Here is a 19,013-nt window from a genome sequence, read left to right as displayed (position 1 = left end):
GTTTCAGTGGAATGTCATGTGTTTCATTTTGTGCCGATTGCCTCCTATCACAGGGCACCACTTGAAAAAGTGTCTATCCTCTTTGCGCCTCCCTCAGGTATTTTTGCACAGAGGATAAGGTCCTCTGCGAGCCATCTCTTCTCCAGGCTGAGCAGTCCCAGCTCTCTCAGCCTCTCCTTGTATGGCAGATGCACCAGTCCATTGATTATCTTTATGGTCTTTCGCTGGACTCTCTCCAGTGCCTCCTTTCTCTCTTGAACTGGGGAGCCCACGCTTGGATACGGCGCTCCAGGCCTCTCACCAGTGCTGAGTAGAGGCCGAGGATCCCCTCCGGTGACCTTCTGGCAGTGCTTTTTGTAGTACAGCTCAGCATGCTCTTGGCTTTCTGTGCTGCAAGGGCACATCGCTGGCTCACGTTCAAGTAGTCCACCCTCCTGCTCAGCACTGGAGAGCCTCAAAGATCCTTTAAACAGCCTATAGAGAAGGGTCTGCAGGGCAGTCACTGCAGTGTTCCCAAGGCTCTGTACACAGCTGTGCTCTAAAGGCAGGGATGATGGAGACCTTTTGTTTGCTGAGGGAAAAACGCATCCTTGAAATGACAGCCTGCCGGGCAAAGATAAAACACACATTTTAGTGTTGATTTGTATCAATCTGTGGCTGCATTATTTGTCGACATGCGTGTAGCCACAGTCTCTTGTGTCCTGCCTGCAGCACAGAGTGACGGTAGCTCCCAGACCAACCTCAGCTGCACCAGAGTAGGGACAATTCTGACCTGCCCTGTGCACAGCTACTTCTGTGCTGCTGTCACTGGGTGCGACCAGGCATTACTGAATGAATAAAGTGATACATTTTTCAAGGGCATACATGAAAACTGAGTGTTTATACCTCACCCTAAAGTTTCTGTCCCTCAATTTTCCTGTTTCAAAGCAAAATTAATACTGTGAACAGTACCTCAGCAGGTGTTGAATGTTTATAATCCTAAAATGTACTGAAATCATCTGAGTAAAAAGTATTACATGGGTGCTAGGACAATATTTAACATTCTATTTCAATTATTTAAGAGTACTGTTTATGAATTTATGGGTGAATATATATCCCTAAAAGCAGGATGAATGAGATGCTAACTGCATTTTTCAGGAACTGGTATTAAAACTGAAGGCAGGAATTCTTTCAGCTTTTCAGCTGTACAATAGTGAGACTTCGGAGCAAAACAAACTCTACTTTTAATTCTCATGGTTTAGCACAGACCTGATTTGTGGGCATGCAGTCCTATTTATATGATGCATTATTCTTTTTAGGGCCAGCCTACTCAATTAAAATAAAAAAAATTAAGGTTTTGATCTAAATCTCTGATTTATTGAAAGTTGGCTATAGAGCCAGCCAAGAACCACAGAACCAAATTCACAAGAGTTTTCATGAATTTTTTTAGATAAATAAGGCCACAGTGTTGTTCTAGGAGTACTGTACATGTTAAAGTGGCCATTGGATATGAACACTTAAGAAATTTGACCCAAAAAATTGTTTAAATTTCATTGAAGTCACCTCAGAGTGAATGTTCCTGTATGACATGAAACCATCTGTAACAACACATATATAGTATAATTAATATAATATAATAATATAATATAATTAATATAATATAATATAATATAATATAACACGTCCAGCATAATATTTTTGTAGTAAAATAGTGTATTGTCAAAAGGATATGTAAGGGATTTTAATAAACCACGACTCCTTCTTTTTAATATCTCCTCTACTTTTCTGTATTTCTTTTAAACTGGGAAGGTAGTGACTGTATGATTCCAGAAACTGTGGGCCTGACTCTGAATTTGAAATTATACTTCATTATTTGAGAATGGATTATGCTAAAAAGACAAATCAATTTCTAAAATAAGAACTGTATAATTATGCACAGTTTCTTCTCCGCTAGTAAAGATTTATTCTCTTTGTAAACAATAAATACATTTTAAGAAATTCAGGGTCAACATTAGAAGGCAACAAGCTTTGTTGGGCTGCAGTTCCCAAAGCATTTTTGTTTAAACTTAACAAAGCTACAGATCTTGGAAAGGATGAAGCTGAGCACCTATGCAAGTCAAAACCAAATTGGACACTTTTTTCATAGAGCAATGAATATGTACTAGCAGTATGTGATGGTTGGCTTCACAAAATCCAGGTTCTGTGATGATGAGGAAAAAATATTTCTACAGGTAAAGGGGTTGTTGGGTTTGTCCTACTTTGTTCTGGTAAATTTTAAAAAGAATTTTATAGGCTGTATGAGACCCATTTTTATGGTTTTTGTATGCACAGATTTGTGACTTTTATGACCAGGTACCTCTTTATATATAAATGTAAAAACAATATTTTCAAATGTTTTGTGGTGCAGTTCAGGAGGTCTGTTTGAAATTTTTTTTCTATTTACCCTGTTTCATAATTGGTGCAGAATTTTTAACTTCATGTGAAGGAAAGAAATACACTGAATATTTTAAGGTTTTGCCATTTGCAAAAGCCTACTTACCTCATATTTCTTTCTGGGTCTCTTCACAGTTTTCTAAACTTGGCTATTTCAATTTTTCTTTGGCCTGAAAGTTGCCGTACAGGGTTGGATCTTGGACACTGAGCAAACACAGTAATTTTGAAGTTACACAAACATAAACAATTACACCTTTACAAATTTATTCCATGGCACAAATTTTGATTCTGATCACTTCATGTCCTGTTTTTTAAAGCTTGCAAAAACACAGTATTTTTAGGGTATTAAGAAAATAGCAAGTTGGGTAGAAGACAGATGTCTAAAGGTCAAGATGACTTTGCTCATAAAACCAGTGCAGTCCTACACATTTCTCACTTTACTGCTTCTCAGTTTGAGTCTCCAAGCCCAGTGGAGCTTTGCAAGTTTTGCTCATAACCTCTGTGCTGAGAATGATCTGCCTTAACAGCCGTGGTCCTTACAGACCACCCCTCCTCACACCCATCCTGTGTTAGGGTTCCGTGTGTAGTCATCGTCCACAGACCCCTTCCTGGTGTTAGGTTCCTGAATGCCCCCTGAGGGTCAGCTGAGGTGTCCTACTTGCCACTACTTAGAGATAGATGTTAGAACAGAGAGAAGAACATAGCTTAAAGAAAGTATATATGTCTGTGGAAGTCTGTTTTATACACATGATCCCTAAATTTATGCATGTCTCTTTCTTTGGAGGTTTGGTTGCACAGACAGGGCTAAAAGATAACAGCATCCCATTAATTCATAAGGAAAAGATTATTTTCGTCCTTATGACCTTCATAAGCTGTTTCATACTTTGCCCATAGTTGCAATAAATTGCTAGATCTGTACTGATATTTATTTGCAGTTGTCATTCTCATTTGCACAGGGTGAGTGAAGCGGGATTACTTGAGACCTTGTTTTCAAGAGATTTTTATAAGTTCCTCTTTCCATTGCTTGTGCTCTGTTTTCTGTCTGTATCGTATTTCTCTCTTTGTTAATTTGCAGCCCTCAGAAAGGCTTAAACAGTGAGTGCCAAGTACCAGTCATCAAAAGACCATTTCCAAGTCGTATTAATCTTTTCCAACATACTTTCCCGCATGAAAAAGAAAAAAAAGTACCTGCCAAAAACATTCTTTGGCACATAATAAAATAATTTTGGGTAGCAGACATTTACTCTGAATTCTTGGCAGAAGGTGAACAGGTCCAATATCCAAGAAAAAAGGGTGTAACATTTAATATTAGTGAATAATCACGACTGTAAAACTTTGGGTAACTAGACATACTGTAATTTTACCTACAGCTAGGAATCCTTTCTTTATATTTCCCAGTGACTGTTGCAAGAGCTTATAATACTGAACACATTTCCCAGGGTTCTGGAAATAATTTTAATCATTTAGCAATCCTAATCTTGAAACAAATGTGCAAGCCCTATTGTTCAGATGATTTTTCTAAAAATATATTTCAACTGCAGTTCTCTATTTTAAATTGCTAATGTGTGTCCTTGTTAAGCCCTTTATGTAATTGCAAAGGTAAGTCTTCAAAATAAACAGACACTGCCAAAACCAGAGAGGTACTCTAGGATGTATTGCTGAGAAACAAAAACCTCAACTAAGGAAGAATCTCAGTCTGCTGTGAATAATAAACAAGATCTGGCAAAAGATTCTTGTCCACGGTTATTTTCTGTAATTGTTAGTAGAATCTTACCAGGGGCTTAAAGCACCAGACACTTACTGTGACCGAACATATTTCAAAGAAACTGGTTGCCCTTCTTGTAAAGCCTTCACATATATGTACACTGGGAGTTTATGACCATATTTTTATGGATACATAACTCAGTTTAAACAAAAATCTAAGGATAAGCAAGGATAGGGATCCATGCTGCATTCTCAGATCTCACTCAATGCATTATATAGAAGAAAAAATACTCGGCTAAATGGCAGCTGCAGTCAAGTACAGTGAAGAGCATCACTGTATTCTCTCGAGCGATGGAAAGAAAATACATCACTTGCCTCAGGAACTGGATTAGCATGAGCTAGGCCCCGAATTAAGAAAATACAGTTGCTCTAACTTAAGTTGTTTGCTTCTGGTTTTTGCATACAGAAATTGCATTCAAATCTGCCCTTAGTGATACATGTGCCTTGCTTCTCTACACTGATAAATCTAGACCTACAGAAGTCTTCATTTAATTTAACATTGACTATATTGTTTGTACATCATTAGTTTTTGGAGGAAATTATTTTGTTCGTGGTCGTATTTCACCAGGGGTTTTTTGTGGACTTCTAACTGCTGTGATGGGGCTCTAATTTATTTCAGAGCACCACATTGCACCACTCTGCCCTTCTTGCCTTCCTGCTTACATGGCACTCCCAGGACCCAGACATCAAACTTGGGATGAATGTTTTTCCACTGCTTGCATCTGGTTTCTTTGACAAGCAGTTGTGCAGGCAGCTTTGGAGTTACTTGGGTTTGGTAACTTGGTAAAGCAGCTGATGGGATTGTGTGGATTGTGTGTGGATGTCTGCTCCTCCTGCGCGTGATTTTCTTTTGACTCATGATGCAGTGGAATGTTTCTGCTTGATGTGTCTGAATCTCCCGGGAATTTTGCCCATATACCCATTTATGGGCATAAAGATGACTTTTCTTTGCCCCTCGTTTTTTTTTTTTTTCTTTTTTTCCCTGCAGCCTGTATAGCTATAATCAGTTCTTACAGGCATTCCATTCTTGCATGAATTTGTCCTTTGGTCAAAGTCTCAGCAGTGGTGCCAGGTGCAAGACTAATCTTAAAGAAAATAGGCTCTTCTTCAGCCAGAAAACTTGATCTGGTGTATCCCATTATAGCAGCTGCAGGTTGATTCTGCTGAGCCAATAATTTCTAAAGCCTTGCTCATTTTTGTCTCCTCTACCTGCCAAATGCTTTAAAGGGGAACACTGTGTTACTTCAGAGGTGAGGACTGGAGGAGCTTGTATTGGAAATTTCAAAAAAGAAAGACAACACAGTGGCAGAGAAAACAATTAAACAAGAAGTGCTGGTTATTTCCATGTGGAGATGGTTAAACTGTTGGAGAAAAAAAAAGGGATTGTCATTTTATTCCTTTTCTTTCTTTTTTTTTTCTCTCTTTCTTTTAAAGTACTAACATCACTAATTTAGTGATTTCTAGAAATTGAACTTAAGATCTCTGTATATGCAAACCTCAGTCTGGACTGCTTGAGTTAAAGAAATAGGAAAATTTATTGAAGGAAATGACACAGATCTCCGTATGAAATGTTACTCTTTTCCAGAAAAGAGGGCCACACTGGGCATTAGTTATACAAAGATTTGTCAGAATGGCTTGATACTTGTACTCAGTGTTGGGATAGAGGCTGTTCATCATCAAGATGCCCAAAGTGTACAAAAAAGGCAATTTGATGTTCATAATTCTTTATTTTCTGTTTCATTGTACAGTAACAAATGTTTCAGTGAAGGATTTTACAGTAGGAGTAATTGAACCGAGTTATTAGCAAATACTTGAAAAACACCTGTGTTTTAAAAATTCTTTGTACAGCAAACTATTTAAGGTTAACCAGAGAAAACTAAGTCCACTTAGCTCACAAACAGAAAACTTCGTTCAACAGATCACTTCTCTATTGCTCATCAGGGCATCCCCAAAGTAAATCCCAATTAACCAAGTAAGGGCTGAAACAGTTCAAGGGTCTTTGCTTCCACAGACCCCTCTTTGTCATTCCCCCCATCTGTACAAATACAGCAGTAGGTAATGTAACTGCTGCAATTCAAGGTTGCAATTGCACGGCTTTTTGTAATGCTAAAGAGATTGGGAAATGAAAGGAACACTTGGTAGATGTCAATTTTAGCTGGAGCTGTGAGTGCCAAATGAGCCAGCATGGGGAATACTCAGCATCACCCCAGTTGTGAGTCTTAAAAGGAGGAATGCTTTGCTCCTAGAAGAGGTGAGACACATCTGTGGAGAAGAAGTCATTCCCTGGGCTGTGTGGCTCCCCAGTTGCCTTTTCTACACCTACGTTTGACAGGCATTTCTGATGTGAGCCAGGCATACTGTAAACAATTAAAACTATGTAGCCTTCAGATCAAACAAGCATGCAACAAGCATCATTATGTTCATTAAGTAAAACGTTGTCATTTTATGATCAATGACAAATCTAGCTTCAAAGGGAAGCCATTTTAACTGAAAAAGGAACAGCCAAAGGAAAAACCCTCCATCATCTCCGTTTTTGCAGTTATAGCAAAACCTATCAGTGAAATTTTGCAAAACACAGTCCTACATATGCATTTTTTGGCACTGCCTAGGGCAAGAATTCCCAAACGGCTGTGTATGTACCACTGAGAGTATATACAGACACCTCAGTGTGGGAAAAGATATAGCACAGAATCAGGACCTGTTACCACTGTCAGTACAAAAAAAAGTGTGGGAATCTCTCAATTAGGAATTTCAGTCAGTTTTCATGTCTGTTTCTGACTTGTGTAAAATATTTTGAGACTGGGGGGTCGTTTAAGTAATTGTTTTCTGCATTCATTATTTCCTCTCTGCTTTTATGCTCTGTGGACTTCAAGTCCAACTATTCCACAGTTGATAAGTCACCTCCATTCATACCAGGATCATCCCAAGATCTGCACCATTTATTTGGGTATTTTTTTCATATATGATAATGTATTTACAGATTATGCATAGCATGATGGTTTCTGTTTCCCCATCTTTTTTGAGGAAGAAAAAACCTGGAAGCCATTCTCTCAAGACTGCTGAAAGATGCCATTTAGGGCACTGGTCATGTCACAGCAATGGCAACCGGCTCACTGATATGAAACCTGTTCAGTGTGTGGCAATACTTTCTCCTCTTCAGCCTTTTGTGTTCGTGCTTTTAACCTTAAAAGCTCATAGTCTCACTGCATGTGTATTTGAAGGGTGTATTGCACTAAGATTTTGTTTACTGGTGCTATTTGAACAGGAATTACTGTTTTGTAGAGTTATTATTGCAGAGTGACAGAATTTATGAGAAGGAATGCATACAGACACGGATGTGCAACTTTCATTCATTTCACTGCTGCCATGGCATTTTCAGTTTGTCTACTGTAATTTCATGTCATCCACACCACATCCTTCCTTCAAATCCCCACTTGCAGAGCACCTTCTGTCTCTGCTCACGCTCCCCAACTGCTCTGACAGACTGGAAGTGGGGGTGGTGCTTGTGTCTTGGCTTTGTGTCCCCAGTGTAGTTTCACGATCTTAGAAGGAGGGCCAGGTTGACAAGCTAACATTTTTTAAAAATTGCCTTTGTTTAATAGAAATCACCTTTTCGTAAGACTAAACTATGGAGCTGCAACTTGCTGTGTAATTTAGTGTAGTTCAATGCAGAGCCCTGAAGAGAGCTGATGACATCTGGTAATGCTAAAAGTAAAGCTCAGGTGATTCTTCAGTGTTATCAGAAACCTCATGTAGGTACAGCTTCATTGAGGATTGTTGACTGTGTGAGGTGGTTTTAAAACCATTTACTTTCAAATGAGCCTTATATAACTGCTGTGGTAATACAAGAAATCAGGAGGGAATTAGCTATCTGTTGGAGGACTGGTTGGCATATTTCTGTTGTTTTGGTTTTTCTTAACTACAATTGTATGTGTGTATTTTTTCAAGAGGTGTGAGGAGCACTGTGTCCAGCAGCACTCACTTAAACAGTTTTGTGCCATTGATTTTTGTTAATCGGATCTTGTCTGATAAAATCTTAGAAAAGTTTCTCACAGCTGCTGGAGGTATGTGAGTGAGATCGCTCCTCAGTGACAGTGTACCAGGAGTTTTGTGTTTCCTCATCTAACAGGTGCTTTGGTGATAGTTTCTCAGCATCCAGAGAAACAGTAAGATAACAAGTTTCATTGCAAAAACACAATTGACTTTTGTACTGAAAAGTTTCTTCTCTCACATGCTATGAGTTAAGTTGTGTTGCTCTCTGGGGATCAGGACTGAACAAAGAGGTTTAGCTGTGTGCACAATCATCTGTCTTCTGGCAAAGATGGGGCTTGAGATATGCCAGCAGCCAGCTAAAAAGTCTGTAAGATATAAAATGCAATAATGAGATATAAAATGTCATACTTAAGATTTATGTCTGCCATTGATCCAAGTCATGGTTTTCCACTTTTTTACTTTTCCCCTTCATGTTTGTTGGTTGCCATTTTTATGCCATCCACCTGTTGTTTCAATCAGTGACCATGTTAAAATTTTCTGAGCTGTTGACTTGGAAACTAGCTGCTGGGTTTTTTAGCAGTCACCTTTAGTGCTCTTGGACAGCAGCTCAGTTTTCTCATTCTTACATAGATTTACCAGTTTATCTGTCATGTATTTTTAAGTTCATTCTGTTTTAAGAAAGTTGTGTTACCATTGTTGATTAACTCAAATTCACATAAATATAAATTAAGAGGGATCTGATTCTCTAATTCTGCTTAGTTTTATGCCATATATTTAATGATACACAGAGATTTCAGTGTTCAGTGATTAGGCCCTAGACCTCTCAGGTGCAGGCTATGTATGCTCAGTGCTTGATTTCTTCCTCATTATGGTTCCCAGTAATGTGCTTAGATGTCCTACAAAACTAATAACCAGGGAAAAACACTGCTCTGCAGATCTTAAATTCTATTTCGCAGCAGGAGGACCAGCAGCTCATAAACTAGACCAGGACATAAAGACCAGTACAGAATAAGAAATTGGCCTAGGGATTACATAAATGATACTGCAGTTTTTCAGTGGGGTTTTTTTATCTGTCTTTTTTTAATGCCTTGTAATCCTATGGAATTCTGTTCATAGGTGGACCTGCCATTTCCTAAAAAGTGTCCAAAGTATCCCAAGCATCCCCTAAAACTGGGAGAGTGCCGGGAAGTGAAATTAGGGTGGGAGGGGAGAGAGTGGAAGCTGTTAGCAGGAAAAATAGAAAAGCAGCAGCAAAATAAAATGTGTAGGGGGAAGGGAGAATCAGAGAAATACATACCTTGGTTTGAAATGTGGGAGGCATTCTGTTTCTCAGCTTCTTTTTGCTAGCTATCTGTGTTAATAATTGAGCTAGCTGGGAGAAGCATCTTGAAAAGAGAGAAAGAAAGCCCTACTGTCGAGCGAGCCCAAAATCACATCCCCAGCCTGCACAGAATTGGGCATTGCAGTGATATAGGGGAAATCCCTTAACGGACAAAACTATAAATGAAACTAGCGTTGACAAGGGGAAGAGGCACAGCTATATTTAACGGAAGTATTTTCATTTAAAGCTGCTTTCTTTTTCTTTTTTGGGGGAGTTTGTTGTTTGTTGTTTTTTCTTGTCTAGCTGGTGGAGACGATGAGAGCTCTTCCTGTTTGAGACAGTGCATGGGTGGTTTCCCCAAGGCTTTTAATGTTAGATTAATGCTCTGGAGACAGTGTGATGATAAATGGGTTCCTACAGTTATATCTACATCCTGTTCCCCCTCCCCCCTCCCACAGCTGCCCCTCTGTACAGTCTCTCTGCAGCACTCGCCTCCATACCCAGCAACTGTTCTGAGCAGATTCAGCCAGAATTTAAGGCAGCACTCATTAAAATTTGTCTGCCAAAATTCTTTAATTTTCAGTGCTGTCACCTTCCTTGCCACATACTTAATCAGACAATGACAAAAATGAAACAGGGAAGAGAATGACTTCTGGCTGAAGTACAGGCCACCTCACTAGCTTGTCATCTGCTGTGTGGCAGATCCCAGTTAATTATTTTTGCTATTGCTGTTCACATACAGAAAATAGGTTTACAGGGGTGGCCTTTTTGTAGTTTCACATTTTAACAGCAGTGCTCTACCCATCATATTTTACTAAGCAATAAATGAGCAGAGGATTTGAAATCTTTTCCCTGGTATAAGGGAATGGCTCCTCTGTGTCAGCTGCATCTATGCCTTGATTTTATACAACTTGCATGCTGGTAGGGATTTAAGTGCACAGCATCAGCAAACACCCAGCACTGAAATTCAGCAAGGGAAATGGAGATTTGAGGCACTTTTTTTAGCTGGACCTGCCCTTATGGCAATTGCTGGTGTTGACGTGTTTTGTTTCGGTTAGTGCAGTTACTTTCCTCTGCATGCATTTCCATTTCTATATGGCTTCCCCTACATATGGGGGGGTGGGGGGTGGGCAGTCAGGGTGGCTCAGGTTGACTTCCCCACCTCCAAGCAGCCAGCCCACACGCTTCTGCTTTCACGGCAGCATCTCTTAGATCTCAAGACAGGATTATTTTTAGACCGTGAAGGTGTATCTGACTGGTGCATTTAGATTTCATATCATGGCTTCCTTTTCCTGCTCTCAGGTTTCTCCCACTCGGCCTTTACCTTCGGTATCGAGAGCCACATCAGCCAGTCCAACATCAACGGAACACTAGTGCCACCTGCCGCACTCATCTCCATCCTCCAGAAGGGGCTCCAGTATGTGGAGGCCGAGATCAGCATCAACGAAGTAAGTGCCACCGCTGCCACCGCCGCACACTGGGACGTGCCGAGCAGCACACTCCAGCAGCCCCAGCACGAGCTTCTCCTCATCTGGTTTAATTTTATTCCTTGTACTTTGCCCAGTCTCAGCAGAGAGCCAGAAAGCTCTGAGATGGAGGCGTGTTTCAGTTTTTTAGCTGTGTCAGGGAGGTGTTCTCTGTGCTGCTTACCTGGATATTTGTGGTGTTTCTGCTACCCCAGCCAACAAATCCAGGGTGTACAGGTTCTTGCAGCAAAAAGAAGAGGTGCCTGTGCTTACAGCCTTGCGTTTTCAAGGTCATGGCAGAATTTGGCAGGAAAAACCTGAAGCATAGATTAAAACTTTACTCCCTGACACCTCTTAGCAGGCAGCACTGTTTACAAACCATGAGAAGCCAGATCAAAAATTCACAGAGGTCACTGGAGAGTGATTTCAATGACTTTGGCCTAGATCATGAGATGAAGCATCGTGTACATGGTGAAACAGTTGCTTGTAAATTCTGAATGTGGCTGGGGTGCAAGTTTTCTGTAGATACTGTATGAACAGCCACAAAATGTCTCTGTTCTCCTTGAGCTGCCAGTGGAAACAAAGAAGGGATGTGGGAAAAGCCAGTGGTTTTGCCCTGCCAGCCTTAAAGACATGGTGCTTTGAGAGGGATTGAAGTGTGACAGATAAGTAAGTGCTGCATTACAAGATTTTTACAACAGATATTTCTGACTGACAAACATCTGTAATAAATATTAATACAGAGAAGCTACTGCTTTTTCCTCTATACCTGAATGTATGTGAACAGCATGGGTGAGAACTTTTGTTTTTACTCAAACATTCTGTGTGTTTTTTCTTTTTATGACTCAATACCGTGTATAAGATTTGTATGTGTTACTTTGTAATTGGGGCAATAACATTTGACATTCACACCAAGCTTCACGTTGATGCAGTTGTAATAACAAGCCAGTGTTAGGGAGCTGTCTCAATTTGCTGGTACTTAACATTTTGCCCCGTGCCTGAAACTGGAGCTATACAGTTAGAAAGTTCCAGCTCTGAAGCACCTATATCAGGTCAGGTTGTAGGGGCCTGCGCTTACCCAGCTTCAAGACTTTCCCTAAAATGAAAGAATAATCTGAAAATATGCCTGTTGTCACCATTAAGATTTATGTGCTCTCTCATCGTGGTTTGAGTCAGGTTGAACAGGGCCCTGAGCAACCTGGTCTCATGGAAGGTGTCTTTGCCCACGACAGGGATGTTGGACGTATGTCCTTTAAGGTCCTTTCCAACCCAAGCTATTCTATGATCCTGTTCAGATAGGTACTATTAAGTATATTACAGCAAAGCAAAGGCCTCATGCTACATCTGAATCCCAGGAAGGGCTAGCATAGATGCTTCCCTATGTATTACTTTTCTATGTGTATTACTTAAGAGTGACAAGTAATCAGTGAGTCTGTAAACTAGTGTGTATAAAATTATTGTTTGTCATCTATTAAAGGGCAGTCATGTAAATAGTCCAGTGAGCACATTTACAGATGAAATTATAAGATGTCAGGATCTGTTGGCAAACATTTTGTTTATTGTGTAGCAAGAATTTGAGTCAAGATTCAAATAAATTTTGGCAGACACATAAAAAAATGTTGAGGAGAAAGAGATTATGGTTCCTTCTTTAACAACTGTCTCCTCTTTTTTCTTCCCCGTGAGGAAACAAATATGTATTATCTTAATATTGTAATTATTAGGGGTAATTCAACAACTAGGTCAGCAGAAACATACCAGTCAGGCAAGCAACTATTTTTCTTTATTAACTGTTCTCACCTATGGAAGATTATATTTAATATATAATCTCACCTATGGATTGATTATATTTTATGTAGTTTACCAGCTACATAATCTATCTGTATCCTATTCTTACTTGCTCTTTCTCAAGAACAAATCTTTCACCACTGGATCATTATTATTTCAAAGAATTGAAGGGAGTTTGCGGAAGATTGGCAAAATGGCACTTTGAAAAGACTACTAAAATCTTTCCCCTATATTTAAGATAATAGGAGAGTGAAAGTGAAAAAAAAGCTAAGTCAATATAATCTTCATTAACTCTTGAACAGTCCCTTAAAGTCTACTCAGTTGGTTTTTGAAGCTGAAGCCTAATTTACAAAAATCAAAATGAAAGTCATAACTATTATGAGTAATATAGTGGAATAAAAGAAAAATAATGGTAAGGCTGTCTTATATGATCAGCTACAACTGGTGGTGCTGGGCTGAAAAACACTGCGCAAGAAACCACTGAATTTGTGCATACATCATGTTTTGGCTGAGGTTCATTATGCATCATCTGCTTCCATTCCGTTCCATGTCTATGCTCCTGCAAGTGTAGGAAAACAAACAGTTTAACCAAAGTCTGTTTGCCTTTATCATGGCTTTAGCCATGACTCTGTTTTTTCAAACAGAAAAAAAAAGTGAAATTTTCTGCCACTGGTAAGACATATTTTTTAACACAGCTTAATTCCTTTTGCATTTATAAAGCATTTATATGATAGAACTTCCTATAAAATTCCAACCAGTTACTTTTTCACTGATCTGATTTCTGAGTGCACCATGAGTGCCACCATCACGGATCTGAGAGAGATTCAGTCCATAGTCCTGTGGCCCTATTAGTTAGGTCAAAGTGTAGTGTCTTCACACAGCTTCGTTTTGTGATTCTTTGCCGCCTGAGTGGTGAAGATCCTAAACTTGGGATTTCCCTTCTGCTCATTTTCCCTGCAGGATGGTACAGTATTTGATGGCAGGCCAATAGAGTCCTTGTCTCTGATAGACGCGGTGATGCCTGATGTCGTTCAGACCCGACAGCAAGCATTCAGAGAGAAGCTAGCGCAGCAACAAGCCAGCGCTGCGGCAGCGGCGGCAGCCACGGCAGCCACAGCGGGAGCCACGACGACTGCTGTTTCCCAGCAGAACACACCAAAGAACGGAGAAGCCACTGTGAATGGAGAGGAGAATGGGGCACATGCAATAAGTAAGCCAACATGCAGCTGTCTGCCACTGCTGGGCAGTTTGTGTTTCCATAATCTAGTTCTTAGTTGCGGGGTGGGATGCAAGGTGTGCTTTCTGCTAGGTGGTAGAACTAAGGGCAATCATTTCCAGGAGGATGGGGCATTTCTAAAAAGGCTGCTGAGTAAAAATGATGCTTCACATCACAGTGCTGTGTTTTACCTGTCTCTGGGAATCTGAAAACTTCAGATATGCTCAGAATTGCAGGTTGAAGACAGAATCAAGAAGTGGAGCTGTATGCTCTCTTCTTGGAGCAGGCTACCCAGACTTTGCCAGCCTTCTAGATGCTTTTAGATATTGGACAAAAACAGGGCTGTAGACAAAGCTTGTCATTTTGGCCAGACCAGGAGAGAGAGGGGTTGAGAGGCTTGGACCTTGTCTTGGTTTGAAAGACAGGTGTCTGCCAAGGGAGGTAGGAACCTCCCTTGGAATTAAGAATATGACCCCCTTACCTCCATATTATTATGACTTTGAAATTAAGGGACTTTCAGGAAAAGATATGGGAAAAGGAATTACAGTTCTTTACTGTTATGTATATTTATAACAAGGCAAACAAACAACCCCACCGGCAGCAACCACAGACAGAACCACAAAGCCCGTCCCAGCCTTCTCAGCCGCTGGCACTTTCCCCTTCGGTGCAGTTCCGGTCACGGCCAGCAGGGGCGCTGCTGGCTCCCGGCCGGGCAGGGCAGGGTGGGTGCGATGGTTCCCCCGCGGCTGCAGGGGGCGCTGTGGCGCGAGCTCAGCTGCCTCTCTCCACACGGTAATGGCAGCTGAGCTGGCGTAAGGGATGGGAAAAGGGGCTTGCTTTAAAAACCCACGGGAGCAGTAGGTCCTGGTGCCTCTTTGGAGAGCAAAATGAGCTGTAACAGGAACCTTGGAAGCAGCTAGGGTAGGAGAAGACAGCAGGAGATAGAGCCTCACAGTGGTGGTGAATTCTCTGCACAGCGATCACAGCCTGTTTGCCTCCAATGCAGACAAGTGAGAGAGAGCTAGGAGCTGCACTCAGCCCCTTGCCCCAGCCCAAATCTCCTGCTGTCTCTGCCCCTCCAAGAGAAACCACTCAGCTAAGGGAGTAGCTAGCCACACCCTTCCCCTGTACTGTGGCAACTTCTTTTGTCTCTCTTAAGTACCTGTTATTGTCCTTTAGCAGTATATGGGAGAAAATTCCCTGAGAGAAAGAAAACAAAAGGAGTAATCCTAACCTCCTACAGACCTACAAGCCCTGTCTATGTAATTGTTGTGTGACCAGTGCATAGCCTTGTGCAGTAGCTGTTCTGTGGTCATCCATAGCCTTGGCATGGTCATTGGCCCAGTTTGGCATGTTCCAGCTTCCATTTTTATAGGGTGCGGACAAGCACAGGAGCATCCATAGCCTTACTGTCGTGGTCATTAGCCCAGTTTGGACTATACCAACTATCCATTTCTGATCAGCATTGCCAAGCACATGTGCCGAGGACCATTCCCAGCAAACAGCTTGGATGCAGCCAACCTGTCTTGAAGGCACAGAGCAAAATTGTTCCTCGACCTTTTATTTAATAGCATGTACTAATTCATACAGTCCACTGCAAGTATCCAACTGAAGGTCCCACCTTCTTGAGTCTTTGGGAACAGCTGGTTCTCAAGAGCGCTGAATTCACCTTTGTTCATGGGTGACTAAGGGAGACTGCACTTATATATTAATTATCCAAAGTCAGGCATACCCAACATGGAGTGGGACCTACCTGCTTGTGTAACTAGATCCTGATGACTGTGCTAACACTGTGGGGCAGATGGGATTACTGGTTCTGGTTTCTTTGTGCAAGGCCTGTTTGCATATGGCTGACTTCTGAAACCAGCCCTTATACTGCCCAGTTGCCTTAAAAGAAAACTCTAGAGGAGCATGCATGGCAGGTTTTGTAGGAAATTCTTAACAGCTCTTTGGCTTAGACAAGGTCAGGACTGTAATCATGTAACAGATTTTATTAGTTCTGCAGCATAGATACCTTTATCAGTCTCCACCTTCTCTTTGATCTGAATAAATTCCTCTGTTGGTCAGTGAGAAAAAAATCTTTCAAAACAGGTTTTCCTTCAGAGAATTCCAGATAGACAGGTTAGTTTCCCCCAGTAAAACTGCAGTTATTTAAATAACATTTGTATTTGAGAAAGCAAATGTAAAAAGTATCTGAACATTTAAAAATATTAATTTGTTCTTAGACTATGGATTGCATATGTTTTACTTTCAACTAATCCTCTGCTTTGAAACTTAACTCATTTCATATGTGAAAGGGTGCAAACAGAAATTAAAGTACTGTTAAATGTATCAAATGCTGACAATTTGTTTGTTGACACATCTTCAACTGACATGTGAAAATTTTAGGGGAATGTCTCACTGTCGCAGGCCCAAATTCTTACCATTGGTTCATCACTAAAAGAGAACCACTCAGATGTATTTCCTTCTGATCCAAAGAAATATACCTACTATTGTATTAACAAAAGGGAAGCCTTAAAGATCAGTTCATGTTTATAGCCACACTGTAAGCCTGATGTCGCAAATCTGACATTTTCCAATAAAAAAAAAATAATTCTCACAGCTATTTTTAATAGAAGGATTTTCACACACAGTTGCACACCTTTTCTTGGAATTTAGAGAAGGACTTTTCCTGGGAGAAAGAAATAATCCTGGGAGACCTTCTGAGTAGAAAAGACTGCTGATATGAAAGCTGTGAGAAACTTCCCAAACCTTAAATTTTACTGTTGTTGTATTCCACAGACCTGGCATATATTGGCACAGGTTTAAATAATGTGCCAGTCCTTAGTCATAACCTGGAAGTCACCCAAATATCAGGCTTTGAAAAAAGGTGGGATGGGTGGAGCGGGAGGAAGACATGTCTTTGAGAAATTACCTAATTTGCATTTATTCTGGCATGGAGTTCTCCCTGACACTCTTAAGCCTTTCTAAAAAGGTTTTAAAATATTTAATATTATATGATAAGTTTTTGTATGTGGCATTACCAATACAATATGATAGATTTAAGAAAGAGAGAAGACAAAAAACAATAACAATAGTTTGAAGTGCAGATTCAAATACTGAATAAAAAAAGTCGCCACCTTGTCTTGTTCTTTCCCAAGTAATGTTCTCAGTTTTAAGTCACTTCAAATGTTACAGGAAAAAATAAAAGCCAGCATGAAGAAATGGAGCCAAACTTTGGATTGTTTTCCAACACAAATATTTTTAGTGTCATTTGTTTCATTATATTTGCAAGGATTGGCTTAGGTTTACAAAAATTAAAGCTCTGGAAAGAGGACTAAGCCCTGTTCCTTTATTAAAACTACATCCATAAAGAACAACTTTAGTGAAAGGCCTCTTAAAGATTTAAGTAAAAAAAAGAAAAATATATTTCCTGAGAAAAGACAGGGTTAGCACTCATAAGATCTTAAAAACATCTATTTTCTTCTTTGGAGGAAATAGTAATACTGCTTATTAGTGTGTTAGAATTTTTCTTTTTGCACTAAAAAAACCCCTCACTCTCAATACTTTGGGGTAATATGACTTTTAATTTCCAGTCATTTGAGATTTTTGATACATTTGAGGAAAAGAATTATAATATAATGTAGACTATAACCAAAGATGCCCTGGCCTTTAGAAAATGTTTTGTGTTAACATTTGGACATTGGAGTCCTTCACTATGTGACCTGCAGACTTAGTTTTTCACCTGAGGCTCTGCTGCAGTTAGTAGAAATGCCTTTTCTTTCAGAGAATCACCCTAGGGCAATTTTGTGCACATAAGATCTTATCTGAAAGCTTTCTGCTTGGAAGGTACTTTAGAGCAAAAGAAGCTTATCCTTGATGGTTACTGCATCTCACTTACCTGTTCATTTGCATTCCCCATGCACACATTGTAGCTGGGTCCATAGGAAAGCCAAATTTCGAGGTGAGACCAGGGCTCCCAAGAGCTCGTAACTTGTCTCTCTTGAGAGGGTGCTGGTTTGTGCTCAGGGCTTTCTGCAGTTTTTTGTTGTTACCATAATTTTATCAGTCATATACTGCAAGTGTCTCTCTGAATCTGATAAGAGCCTGAGGCAGTATCACAGAGGCATGAACTGTCCTATTTGTTCAATGGGGCGTTTTAAGTTTAGTGCTGAACAGTAACACTCTAAATATGAATGTTCTTGACTACTGATGCAAATAGGAAGAAAACACATAAAATGTGAACAGTGGCAAATTATTTTTGAAAGGCTTCTCATCCTTCCCTCTCTTTCCTCCTAAACCACCAAAACTGTTCTATAAAAATCATTACTGGAAGATACAATACAAAATAATACTGCAGGTATTTCATTGCTTCCAGAGGCCAGTTGGTCTTGCATGTACTAATCCAGGTATCAGCTAATCAAGGTTTCTTTTTCACAGCATGACTATTCGTGGGGCTTTTTTCACAGCAGTTAATAGCATTCAAAGTGTGTGTCTAGGTTTTACCATCTGGCCAGGTACAAACGAAAAATATTCCTGAGTATCTGATGGCTTTGTTCTGATAGCTCCTCTTGAGTCTGGGAACTTGGAGTAATGCTGTTTCCCAGCTGTCACTTGGTTTTAATAGAGAGCGAAAAACAGTCCTGCCCTTAGAGCCAGGCAGGTAACAGTAGGATCCTATGTCATAAGCACAGCATCTCATTTAAATTTTTCAAATAAAGGGCTTGAAATATCTTCTTGATTTACCCCCAGCTTCCAGCTCACATTGTGAAGAGGACACAGAGGAATGCATAGCCATTGTCATGCTGCTGTTTTTCTCATGAAAATATGCTTTAACCATGGTGAATCTGTGCTGTGCTGAGCAATAGAGGTTTGTGAGTTCTAGGCTTGTATCTTCTGGTGGGTTTTAATAGAGCTTCACTCTTCAGTGCCTGACTGCTTGGAATATCAAAGATCCCAGCTGCTGGTGTCAGCTAAATCTTGAGTATTGGTATATCGCAACAGTATTCAGTTTAGTAGTCATACACATAGGGAATAATCAAGGACAATGCTTGACAGAGGGTCTCAACATAGGTAT

The 19,013-nt window shown here is 40.3% G+C and overlaps 1 protein-coding gene across 2 annotated transcripts in view; it reads left to right on the top strand.

Moving 5' to 3' along the window:
- TBL1X (transducin beta like 1 X-linked) overlaps positions 1-19,013 on the top strand; it is a 193,331-nt gene that overhangs the window by 145,469 nt on the left and 28,849 nt on the right. For both annotated transcript variants that reach the window (XM_068180102.1, XM_068180101.1), the window contains 2 exons: positions 10,793-10,938; positions 13,702-13,951. In XM_068180102.1, the coding sequence (XP_068036203.1) occupies positions 10,793-10,938; positions 13,702-13,951 (396 nt within the window). The remainder of the gene's footprint in view (positions 1-10,792; positions 10,939-13,701; positions 13,952-19,013) is intronic.

Source organism: Anomalospiza imberbis, chromosome 2 (genome assembly GCF_031753505.1).
Source record: "Anomalospiza imberbis isolate Cuckoo-Finch-1a 21T00152 chromosome 2, ASM3175350v1, whole genome shotgun sequence".
Classification (NCBI taxonomy): domain Eukaryota; kingdom Metazoa; phylum Chordata; class Aves; order Passeriformes; family Viduidae; genus Anomalospiza; species Anomalospiza imberbis.
Note: the sequence above shows the minus strand (reverse complement) of the source record. Positions and strands in the feature narration are given on the sequence as shown.